This window comes from Castanea sativa, chromosome 3 (genome assembly GCF_040712315.1).
Source record: "Castanea sativa cultivar Marrone di Chiusa Pesio chromosome 3, ASM4071231v1".
NCBI lineage: Eukaryota > Viridiplantae > Streptophyta > Magnoliopsida > Fagales > Fagaceae > Castanea > Castanea sativa.
Window position 1 is genome coordinate 5,176,106 of NC_134015.1, and position 13,168 is coordinate 5,189,273.

Consider the following 13,168-nt stretch of genomic DNA (forward strand, 5'->3'; position numbering starts at 1 on the left):
AAATTGCCATTCTCACCGACTGAAACCAATTGATTACACTCTTAAATTAAAACTTAGAGAGAACTAACTATAGTTTCAAATTACAAAGCTATTGGTAATTGAGTTTGGAACATTCAATCCAAACCTTGTCAAGATCTCATTTAATATGAAATCTTATCATAAATCATTTTCACCCTAAAAATCACCGCATTGATTTTGTAGTATTGCAAGCTAAAATTGGAAATGTGATTATCCTATAGATTATCCACTATTTTTGTCACAAATACTATGTAATCTCTAATTTCGCCATATGCATTAACTATTGGGTGCAAAAAGTCCTGAAATTTATGTAACAACCAAAGAAATAGACCATAATACGTTACTTTATGTAATTATAAAAAAATCAGTTAGAGTTTTAAATACTTTTTTTTTTTTTTTGCTGAATAGTTAGCGTTTTAAATACGTTACGTTACTTTTTGACTAAAATATATTTACTGTCAATTACTATATTATCCCCCATTTCGTGCACCGCCCAATTCATGAGGCCTCTTTATAACCGTCAGATCAGATCGATGCCACACGTAAGGATCCGATTTATTTGGGATTGAATAACGCATACCATAAATTTTGAGATGAGATACAATGAATTAGCCATTACTCTAGGCTACGTCGTCGTTTTGAGGCATGTGCTAGTCTATTTAAATTGTGTTAGCAAAAGTGGGCCAATTGGACCCATATGGGCCATATCTATCATAATTTTTTACTCATGCCGACAGGAATGATTTATTAATTACCATTAATCCCAATATTTTACCATAATCAAATCCACCCCAAGCTCTATATAAACACCCTCACCCTACGCTCCAAGTCCATCACAAAAAACCCATTCAGAGTACAAACTTTTCTTCTCAAGCAAACATAAATTTCCTCTTTTACTCTCTTTCAAACCTACACTTACACCCTTCTTCTAATTTTCCTAGAGAAACCATTTTTCTCTCTAGCCAAACACTCTAGATCCTTTTCAAACCCAATCCCAAAGTCTACAACCTTTGTTCAATTCACATTTTCTCTAAAAACCCACTTCAAATGGATCCTAACATCACCACCACCACTGTCACCACCGAACCCGTTAGCATACCTAGCAAGGCCTATGTCACATTTTTGGCTGGTAACGGTGACTATGTGAAAGGCGTGGTTGGCTTAGCAAAGGGCCTGAGAAAGGTCAAGACTAAGTACCCTCTTGTAGTTGCAATATTGCCTGATGTCCCTGAGGATCACCGTGAAATTTTGGTTTCACAAGGGTGCATAGTGAGGGAGATTGAGCCCGTGTATCCACCTGAGAATCAAACCCAGTTTGCCATGGCTTACTATGTGATCAACTACTCCAAGCTTCGTATTTGGGAAGTATGTATGTTTGTTAATGTTACCATTCTTTGCTTGCATGTGTCACACGTAGTTTCTGCTGTCTGTGAGTGACAAAGGATTTGTTTTTGAAATTGTGTTTGTGGGCTTCTGACACGTGTTATGAGAAAATTGTATATGAGGTTGTTTTGGTCATTTTGTAAGTTGGTCTACTTGTTTGCAAATAACGCCTAGTTTGACTGCTTTTAATGAAAAATGGTGTATCTTTCTTTCAATTCCACTCGCCCGTGAATCTTACTTTTCCTTTTAAAATTAAAATGGAACCAAACTTCTCTTATTGCGGTAAACAAAGACTTTATATTTTATAAATTTTCTTAAACTAGTATAAGGTTATTCTTTATCTTCAAAGAAATTTTATTAATCTATCCTATTCCTATTAAACGTTTGTAAATAATTGGTAGAATATATACTTCTATGTTTTATGACATAAATTATAATTTCTCTTTTTGATTCAATTATATGATTTTATTAGGATTTTTTGGCACCCAATTGAATGATTTCTACAGTTTTGTAAATGGTACTCAAATTTCTAATTTTTTTTTTATTTTTTTTTTTATGCAGTTTGTGGAGTACAGCAAGATGATTTACCTAGATGGGGACATTCAAGTGTTTGAAAACATTGATCACCTCTTTGACTTGCCAGACAACCACTTCTATGCTGTTATGGACTGCTTTTGTGAGAAAAATTGGAGCAACACTCCACAACACAAGATTGGCTATTGCCAGCAATGCCCTGACAAGGTTAACTGGCCTGCTGAGCATGGTCCCAAGCCTCCCCTATACTTCAATGCTGGCTTCTTTGTGTATGAGCCTAACCTATCCACATACCATGAGCTTCTTGAGACCCTTCAAGTTACCTCTCCTACAACTTTTGCTGAGCAGGTAAATCTTAGTTCTATTTGTGTTTGAAAAATTACCATGTATCTCATGCAATTCACATAAATTCATGATGCATCACATAATTGCATGTTCATACTTGACCCATTTTTGGGTCATGTGGCTTGATTTGATAGCTAGATTCATATCAAGCTGCCTTTTAGCCATTGGACTATTAAGTTGTGGATGTGCTTCATTAGCTTTTGAAGCACATAAATCTACAGCCTTTATTCATTTTTATGGTGAATATTAGTAACTTATATATAATACCTTACCAAAAAATTGTGTGATTATTTCAGGACTTTTTGAATATGTTCTTCAAGGATATTTACAAGCCAATCTCTCCTGTTTATAATCTTGTGCTGGCCATGTTATGGCGTCACCCTGAAAATATTGAGTTTAACAAAATCAAAGTTGTTCACTACTGTGCTGATGTGAGTATCCACTTTGTTCATAGTAACAATCTCAAGTTTTAATAAATTTCAATTCTTTTTTCTTGATATGTAATACTAATGAAGTATATTTTTGATTGGTTTATAGGGTTCTAAGCCATGGAGGTACACTGGTGAGGAAGAGAACATGGATAGGGAAGACATCAAGTTACTAGTGAAGAGATGGTGGGACATATACAATGATGAATCATTGGACTACAAGAACACAATTGCTTCTGTAGAGGCTGAAATTGGTGCTAAGAAAAATGACTTGAAAGGATTCTTGACAGCAGTGTCAAGGGCTGTTGTTCACTATATTAAAGCCCCATCTGCTGCTTAGTGCTTGTTATAAGTTCAATGGAAATGAAGCTTGGAATGGTCTTCTATTTTAAGTTGAAGACTTTCCTTTGCCGTTTATACTCAAAAAAGTTGAAGACTTTCATATTACATATGTTTCCAGTTTTCAATTTGTTATGGTCTTCTGTTTTAAGTCGAAGACTTACACTCCTATTATTATGTCAGGAGTTTCAGGACAATTTATCTTGCTTTGCTTTGTTTATACTTTCAATTTATAAGAACAAATATTTTGGTGTATATAAGCTGTTAATTCTCTCTCTCTCTCTCCTCTTTTATTTTATTTTTTGGGATCTTTTTTTTATGACAAAGATTAGCTACAAAGTTGGTTGTAACCTAAGCCTACAACGTTACTCAATAAAATAAAAATTACTATATATTTTAAAAATCTAACTGTTGAATTGCATGTTTTTTACGCTCTTAATACACATGTCAAATTTTGTGTCAATCGGAGATTATTTACTATATAATCTATAAGCTTATATTTTATGCATAATTTCAAACTACAAAAACTTGCAATTTAAACAATTTATTGATGACATAGTTATTGATCTTTAATTTTTTAAAAATTTTGTAAGCATTGAGAATATAAATTTTTAGAAATGTTTTAGAAATTGTGAATTTTGTCAAAATTCACCTCCAATAAAAAAATATTAAGTAATGTTGCCTTTGACTACAACCAATTTTGTAGCTAAACTTTCTCCCTTTTTATATAAGTTATGTCAGCAAATGTCCAATTTGCGATTGTTTTAATGCACTTTAGGGGTGGTTTTGGTCCAAATTTCCAAACATTATTTTAACTTTATAGTACAAAGTCTAAAACATTATCCGAAGTCGAATGATGGGTTTTAGTCCATATATAGTCATAAAACATGATCATGATCATAGTCATAATACATGATAATATTCAATAGGGAAATTTATCAATTTATTTGCTCCTTAACTTTTATATCGTGTGTCAATTTGATTCCTAATTTTTTGGTATTGTGTCAAAATGTTTTATATCATTAAGTAAATAATGAAAATACTAATATGGCTAATGGTTCATGTGGGAGGGTTTCTCGTCTCAACCCCCAATTAGCAAGTATTGTCCTCTTTGGCGCTTGGCCTCAAGGTTTTGCTCAATCCCACATCGGGGAGAGACGCCTCCCACATGTGCCTTATAAGCCTGAGCCCCAGAAACGTGTACCACTACTACATGTGGGAGGCGTCTCTCCCCGATGTGGGATTGAGCAAAACCTTGAGGCTAAGCGCCAAAGAGGACAATACCTGCTAATTGGGGGCTGAAACGAGAAACCCTCCCACAGTTCAAATAAAAAAATATTTTTCTAAACTGACATGTGTACTACTAAGTCACTCACTCAATTAGATTCACTCACTCACTCATGATCAAGACGGTGCATAGCCACCTGTTCCATCAAACGTTGTGGAAATAAGGTTCAGACCAGGGACGGAACTACCTTGGGGCTAAGGGGGGCCATGTCCCCCCCAACCTTTGAAAAAAAAATCCCCTAGTATGTATATTAGCATAAAAAATATATTTTTGAGTCTAAAATTAATATACTTGGCCCCCTTCTCCCAAACAATTTACAAGCTAACCCATGAAACAAAAATGAAAAAAATTATCAAATTGTCCATTGTCTAGTTGTCCCAAGAATATCAAAAAAAAAATTTAGCTAAACATTTGGACAATTTATGAATCCACACAATAAGGAAAATCTACAAAATAATTCACATATTCAAATAATAATAATAATAATAATAAAAACTTTGGACACAGTCTAAGTTAAAAAAAAAAATAAAACAAATCAAATATAAATCCTAGTAAAACAAATCACAAAAACACAATAACCTCTACCCAATTTGTCCCTCTCAAGTAACTCCACCCTATCGTCACAGAGACAACTCCTATGCTGCTAATCACTCTATTCATGCACCAATTAGTGTCTCCAGCAACTTGGATTAGTTGGAGTCTTTAACTCAATCCTTGAAAAAAAAATTATTTTTTTAAAGATCTATTGCTCACTTGGATCAGTTGGTATCTTTTAAAAATTTACTTTAACAATGCATTATTAACATTAATTTATTCGTGATTATAATATCTATTATTGATTTAAAAAAAATATAAAAAATAACTAAAAAATTAATGCTAATAATGTATCGTTGTCAACCTTTGATATTAATATTCTTACTTTTTAAAATTCTTAAACAAAAAACTTTGGCCCCCTAAATTTGAATCCTGGTTCCGTCCCTGGTTCAGATGAAGGTCAATAAGGCGGTCAAGGCAGCAAGATGAGGATGGTACATTAGAGCATTCACATCCGGGAATGCTATCCCATCCTACTTTACCATCCCAAAAAACTATTTTATCAATTATACCATACCATTTTTACAATACACCCAACATCCCAAAACTCTATTATTTTACCATTTTATTATAATATTCTTTTTTATATTTTTTTTACTATTTCTCCCTCTCTTTTCCTTTTTGTCTCTCTCCCTCAACCCCTAGCTCTCAGTCAAAACAGATAAGAAAAAAAAAAAACCAAATAAAACCAACGAGAGCCATCGGAGCCATCGATCAACCCAATGATCAAAACCAAAACCAACAAGAGCCATCGCCACCACCATCAAACCAAAACCAAAACTATATTAAAAAAATAACCATCAAATCATCAAACCCAACGATCAACCCATTCAAAAAAAAAAATTACTATCGGAGCCATCGGAGCTTTGATTCAAACCTATTCAAACCCATTGGAGCCATCACCAGCAAACCCATTAAAAAAAAATCATCGATCCACCCTGATCCAAATCATCGGAGCCATCAGATTGAAAGACAGAGGAACGAGCTTTGAAAGAGAGAGAGAGAGAGAGAGGAAATGAGAAACACTCTAAGCATAAAATAATATATTTTGGTTTTACAATTGAGCTACATTGCGATTCTACATTTAGAATCCCACTGTCGCACAATTGCAAATTTTTTTGCAGTACTTAGGTTTTACAAGTCCAAATGCTGGCTTTTTTTGTGCCTTAATGCTAGATTTTCTCTACATTTTCCATTTCCAATCCCCAGTGTGAATGCTCTTAGAGCTGTACGTGGGTGAGAGAAGGGTTTGCTATTTAGGCCCAAGATTTTTGCATATGGTTCTATCCTCATCGTTATTGGAAGTTGGATACTTATACTTTTCCACTTTGAGGGACCTTTTCTCAATCTTTACTAGTTGGACACTCCTTCTTTAGAGCATTATGCTAAATCAATGTCACTACATCAAACATGTCTACTGCTATAATTGGCACTTAGCTATAGTGAGCCACCATCTATAGCAGCTCACTATAGCAACAAACTTTAAAAAAATAAATTAAAAAATAAACTATTTTAATGAAGTATTAAAAAAAAAATCTTTGGTTTTGGGTGTTAAAATAAATAATAAGTGTTTTGAGTTGCTGAATACTATATTTTTAGCATTCTTGATGTGAATGCTCTTATATCCTACTCCCATATTTAAGGGTTGATTGAATTTGAAACTGCAATTCAAGATAAAAGTATAAAGTGAAAGTTCTTTCTTGTTTTGTTTTCACTAGACAAATTTGAGGAGGAGCTCTGAAATGATCGTGAGTGAGTGCTGAGTTTGATTGAGCAATTACACTTCAGTTGGGAGTCCATAAAGTAATGGAATGAGTAAAGCATAAAGGAATATAATGAAATGGAATGGGTTTAAGTAATGGAAATAAGTATTTAAGGGAATGAAATATAATGAAGTTAATGGAAATGAATGAAAAAGAAAGGAATTGAATTAAATTAAGAAATTTTATTTGGTTGTTTTAAAATAAAGGAATGGAATGTAAGTCACATTGTTTGGGAGTAATATAAAGGGAAAGAAATTGGGTCATTTTATGACAATATTACTATTAGACCTATATTTTAAAATAAATTGTAGAATATATAGGTATATTTGAGAGTTTTAGTAAACAATTCATTAAATCTAATTTTTTTCTCTTCAATTCCTACCAATTTTGGGAGGAATGACAATTTCAGGTTTTAAGGAAATAAAGAATAATGAGCATTTCCTCATTCCATTCTTAGTGGTGGCTTCAAGAAATTTTTTGAGAGTGGTTATTAAGAAACTTAAATTATACAAAATCTAATAAAAAGAGAACTTCATATAAAAAAGAAAAAAAAATACACGCACACACGCAAAACATAAAGTCTTACAATTTCCTTCAATGAATTTTCTTATTTTGAAATTGTTAATTACTTGATAGTCTCATTATTGTGGGGGGCAAAAAGATCCTGATGAGAATGTGGGCCTTTTGGGCCGTGTTAAGAAAGGCCGACCTGCTACTGGGTTTAGAATTTGTTGGTACTATGGGTCGGCCCATACGCCGAGGGTCCGAGGATCCAGCCGAGGGTGAACTTATCCTCGGACGGACACCGGAGAACTCGGGGTTTCGCAATAAAGATTAGGGGATGACACGGTTAAGACCAATGGTTGAAAGGGGTAAACCCTAGAATGCCCCAGAAGCACTGGTGTTGAAGAAATGTCAAAGATAAAGGCTGCTACCTCCACATTAAAGACCCTGCACCTACCGCCCTGGCCGCATTGATGGGGAAGTGACACCTGAACAATGGAAGAGAAACTTCTGGTTACTATTCAAAGGCACTGGTAAAAGAAATATCTAGGTTAAAGGGGAGGTAAAGCAACACGTGTAAAAGGTATTCAAGAGAGTAGTATTTAAGGATGAATCTAAGACAGAAAGGGGGATCTCCCTCTTTGTAACCTAAAAGAAAGAGAAAAAAAAGAAAAGAGAAATTATATAAGAACAGTTCTCGGCTTACGTCCGAGCAGATTGATTCATAGCATTCTTTGTTGTTTTTAAGTGTTTATCATCTTTAGCTTGCTATTTAATCCTCAAACAGTTCTAACCTGGGTTTCAAGCCCACACTCTACAAATTACATTGTTTAAGGCTCGTTGGGCCTGAGCCCGTAACTGTTCTTGGGGCCAGGTGCAATTGTGCACTTACAGTTATCATTTTGCAAGCTACATTTCTTCAAAAGTTTAGTTAAATAAAGATGTTCTTAGACTTTTTCTTTTTATTTGTAAGGACCTAATATATTATTAAGGAGACCAAAGTTTAAGGATAAAATTTGACTACAAACTTAGTGGTTGCCTAAGGCTATAACTCTCACTAAATAAATTAGTATTGCTACATATTTTGAAAATCCAACCGTTGAATTGCATATTCTCTATATTCTTAAAACACATGTCAAACCTCATGCCAATCAGATGTTATTTACTATTCGATCTTTAAAATTATTTTTTATGTATAATTTTAGACTACAAAAACTAGAAATCTAGACATTTGATTGACGACATAGCTATTGATTTTTGATCTTCTTGAAATTTTGCTAGTATAGAATATATAAAAAGAAAATGTAATTAAATGGTAGATTTATTAAAATTAACATCCAATAAAAAAAAATATTGAATGAAGTTGTAGCTTTAGTCTTCAATCAAGCTTGTTGTCAAATTTTGTTCAAAATTAATTATGTTGGGTCTAAAAAAATTTAGGATGGTCACAAAGTTTTTTTAAAGACAAAAAATTTATACATAAGAATTATTTTTTTCCTGGTTAAGGTAGTATTGTGACCACCCTAGACTCTATGTAGAGTCACCCCTGTCCATTCACCCACACTTAAACTTCCAAATAAAATAATGAAATTTCTATTCTATCTATTAAAACTCTCAAACAAAAGTAGTGAATGAACATTATAAAATTATGATTTTCATATATTTCCATTCCACTATTTTGCTTCTTTCCAAACGAGCTGTAGGGATTCTTAACTCTAATAGAGTCTCACATGAACTGTTATCAACTTTTGTTTTGTCAGTGAATTGCTAACCTGGTTGCATATATGTTTGTCTACATGGCAAAAAAGAATGTTTTATTTAGAGTGCTAGACACATCAGTATTTTTTTTACACAATTTAATGGTAATGACTGTTATAACATAATACTAAAAAGTTAGAGACAAACACACATCATAAAAATTAAGGACCATTACTCAATATTATCATGTATCATAATCTTAATTTATTGCATGAACTGAAAAAGTTCTTATTTTAATTAATAGGTCGTCCTTTTGGACCAACTAACAAAACCAGAAAAGTGACACTTTTTTGCCAAGTGTCATGATTAAGTCCTCTAAATAATATAGTGACACGTGGCCCCCAATAGGAAAAAGAAATATAAATCCACCAGAGGCATGGTTGTGCCACATGGTTGTACGTTTTCTACGTGTAAGAAGCAAGGTCCCATGCATGGACCCAATTAACACTGTTTTACTGTTTTGCCCTTTTAGCTTAGTGCACAAGTTTGCTTTGTTTGACAAGAAAAACCTTGACATGACATGAGAGACATCTATGGGAGTGCCACGTGTTGCAGGAGTTGTTCTAGGACTCTCTAGGTGCCTCTACTTCATGGGAGTTTCGTGTGCAGTAATTAGAGGATGTTGTTGCTAACATGGTCGGCCATGGTCGGCTATGGTCGTTAAGCTGTAAATACATTTTCTAAGATGGGGCAGGAAATCTAAGGAAGCTTCGTAACGGTGATTTTTTTTTTTTTTTCCCAATAGAGTCTCACCCGTGTGTAGAAGAGAATACAACTGATATCTTGGGAATTGTTACATGTTTGTTTAGATGAGATTTTTTTTTAAAATTTTTTATTTATTTTACATTAAGAAGTCAAAACTACCATATATTATACTAGTTCTTAGTTTTAAGAATTGGGTATGAATGTGGCCTCAAAAAAAAAAAAAAGAATTGCTATGAATGACTACCATGAATTGTAATAAAAAAAACCAATGATTATGATAAAATTCCACAACTCTTAAATAATGTATATAATTAATTCGATAGGCCATGACTCTAAATAAATGAAATCAAGATACTTGATCGAATATGAATAATTTGGATTCATTTTGAAAAATAATCTTAAGCATTCACAATTTTCATTGTTTTCATCACTTCATATTAATGGTTAAGACTTAAATTTTATAATTAAGCTCCTAATGAAATTGAAATAAACATTAGATTTTTTCACTAGTGTTGACTTTTGGAAAATTGTGACTTGACTTTTGAAATTAGAGAAGGGTTCTTGAAATATATATATTTTTTGCTCCTTTCATGGCGAATCTGGGGGGTTTGGTGAACTAGGGGGGTTCTTGAAATATTTAGTTTATTTTAAAAATTATATTACGAAATAGTTATAAATTAATGGTCAAATACTATTTATGTTGGATGACTCACTTCTCTACTTGAATTGTCTTCGTTAACATGTCAATAAGGACTACCAATATTGTAAGGTTTCATTCTTATTTTTTAGGTGCTGGATAAAAAAAATGTAAAATCTTGGGAGTAAGTCACTTTCTTATATGATGAGTATACTCCCAATTAATCAATAGTGCAGTAGCACCATGAGGAAATGGTGAAAGGAACCCCCATTAGGGGATAAAAACATGTCTTCATAAGAAATTATCATGGCTTATGGACTTGAGCCTAGTATTTTCTTCAAGAAAAGAAAATATGAGATAACAATTCCAGTCATTTACTAAGTTTTCAAATAGCTCTTGCAGAGAATATTATGTCTCATGATCTAGGAAAATCTGCTAAGGTAGATTCTGAAACCCTCCGTGGATGAGATGAAAGAGAACCCAATTTTCTAAAATCCTTCATTAAGGAACCACTATAAGATGAATTTGTTACTTTCTTTCATAACCGAGCCGGGAATGACAGTGGGATAAGTGAATTATTTTAGATCCTTCCCTTGAGGGAAGTAGACATTATAAATTTTCATCGTTTGGCTCAAGCACAAATCAAAAGAATAATTCAACGTCCCTTGGCACTTTCACCATTTGGGCTCACTTTCCTTCCTATATTATGCCCCCACATGAGAGGGCTATCATGCTTGCGATGTTTTCGACAAATCTTAAATATAAGTGAAAATATTTTGTTTATTAGTGAGATTCTATATGCTCAAAATGTAATTGCTTGGCTTGACCTAGCCAACACTTTCCAAAGAAGTGTTGTAAGACCAACTATGCTCATTGATACTGAATGTTGGTTATTTTTTTAAAATTATTTTCTTAAGAAGAGGTAAGTGGTTTCAATATATGACGTATACTCTATGTTGATTAATACTCTTTATCATCTTGTTAAAATACTAATTAGTTTTTTGTGTAGACTGGGTTTGAATCTTAGATATCTTATTCAACAATAAAAAAAATTACCAGTTGAGCTAACTAGAACTCACTTAATAAGTATAGTATACTCATAAAATGATTGAGTTTAGTTGATGAGAATGTTAAGAGATAAGTGAAAATACATATAAAGATAAGATTCGAATGAAGAAATTTGCTTGAAAATATGGGTGTCACTTATTAATGAAAAATGAGGAGAGTCACTTGAGATTGTTTGGTCCTAGTAAGAAAGAGTGAATTTGATTCAACTTGGGGAAGCAAAAAATTAAAGAGTAAAGGAAGGCAAGAAAAAAAAAACACTAAAATAGTAATGAAAATAGATGCATCAGTTAAGGAACTAATAATTTTTTTTTTTTTTTTGAGAAACAAAGTAATAAAAAATATGACTTCAAATAAAATAAAGTGAAAGAAAAGAATACATGTAGCCAACTTAAACTAATTTAAAACTTTAAAAAAAAAAAAAACCTTATCACAAAAGGATCTCATGATCTCATCTAATATGAAACCTTATTACAAATCAATTTTAACTTAAAAATCACCGCATTGCATTTTTTTTTTTTAAGAACCGCATTGCTTTTGTATTGGCAATATTGCAAGCTAAACCTGGAAATGTGATTATCTTCTAGATTATCGCCATTTTTGTCACAAATTATGCACATATGTAATCTCTGATTTTCTAAAAAAAAGAAAAGAAAAAAAAGAAAAAAAAGAAGGTAATCTCTGATTTCGCCAAATACATTAATTAATTACTGGGTGCGAAAAAGCCTGAGATTTATGTAACAACCAAACAAGTAGACCACAATATGTTTCTTTTGTAATAATTAAAAAAAAAAGATCAATTAGTATTTTAAATATGGTGGAAAGTTGACTAACGAATCTTCTACTTTATTCTATTGAATCTATTCTATATTTATTAATTATCCCCCACTTCGTGCACCGTCCAATTCATGAGGCCTCTTTATAACCGTCAGATTAGAACGCTGCCACATGTAAGAGTCCGATTTCTTTAGGAAAAAGTGGGATCGATCGGACCCATGTAGCTTAAATTTTTTTCCACACCGACGCGGAATTATTTATTAATTACTATTAATCCCAATATTTTACAATAATCAAATCAACCCCAAACTCTATATAAGCAACCCCACTCTGCCACTCCCAAGTCCATCACACAAAAACCATTCCAATATTTTACACACTTTTCTTCTCAAGCAAACACAAATTTCCTCTACTACTCTCTTCCATACCAAAAATACTTGAAAACACTTTTCTTTCTCAACCCCACAAATCTTAAACTCAACACCTGTTACACCTTTCTTTTCATCTTCCTAGAGAAACCATTTTTCTCTCTAGCCAACACTACAACAAATTAGACTTTTTTCAAGGGTCAAAACCCCTAAAAAAAGTATTAAAAAACCTTGAAAGAAGTTATTTTAAGAGTCCAACCGACCCTTGATAACCTTTGAAACATATACCGTCGAAAAAGAAATTTTGAGAGCCTTCGTGCCCCTCAAAACAAGTGCTCTAATCTTATTTTGAGGGTCAAGAGACCCTTAAATAACCTTTTACCAAGGTTTAAAAGATTTATACTTACAACCCTTGATAAATAAGGTTATTTAAGGGGTCTCTTGACCCTCAAAATAAGATTTTATTTTATTTAAAAAAAAAAACCACAATCATGCACTATATATATATATATATATATATATATATATATATATACATTCATGAAGTTAGACATGGTAGCAAGTGGTGGCAAATTGATGCCAACCATAAACCTGGCAATTGATTAAGAAAGCTTAAAACAAGAAATTAAAGGATTGTACAAGAACCCAAATACACAAAGTGA

At 32.7% G+C, this 13,168-nt stretch overlaps 1 protein-coding gene across 1 annotated transcript; it reads left to right on the plus strand.

The window, feature by feature from the left end:
• The first annotated feature begins 850 nt into the window (after positions 1-850).
• On the plus strand, positions 851-3,194 carry LOC142627276 (galactinol synthase 2-like). Its single transcript, XM_075801101.1, has 4 exons — positions 851-1,383; positions 1,963-2,283; positions 2,577-2,711; positions 2,818-3,194. The coding sequence occupies exons 1-4, from the start codon at positions 1,066-1,068 to the stop codon at positions 3,046-3,048; spliced, it is 1,005 nt and encodes a 334-aa protein (XP_075657216.1). The 5' UTR covers positions 851-1,065; the 3' UTR covers positions 3,049-3,194.
• The last annotated feature ends 9,974 nt before the right edge of the window (positions 3,195-13,168 follow it).

Excerpts from the sequence above, each read along its gene's own strand:
- LOC142627276 (XM_075801101.1), top strand. The coding sequence starts at position 1,066 with ATGGATCCTAACATCACCACCACCACTGTCACCACCGAACCCGTTAGC. Across the intron at positions 1,384-1,962 it reads CCAAGCTTCGTATTTGGGAA|TTTGTGGAGTACAGCAAGAT; the intron begins GTATGTATGTTT and ends TTTTTTATGCAG. Across the intron at positions 2,284-2,576 it reads CTACAACTTTTGCTGAGCAG|GACTTTTTGAATATGTTCTT; the intron begins GTAAATCTTAGT and ends TGATTATTTCAG.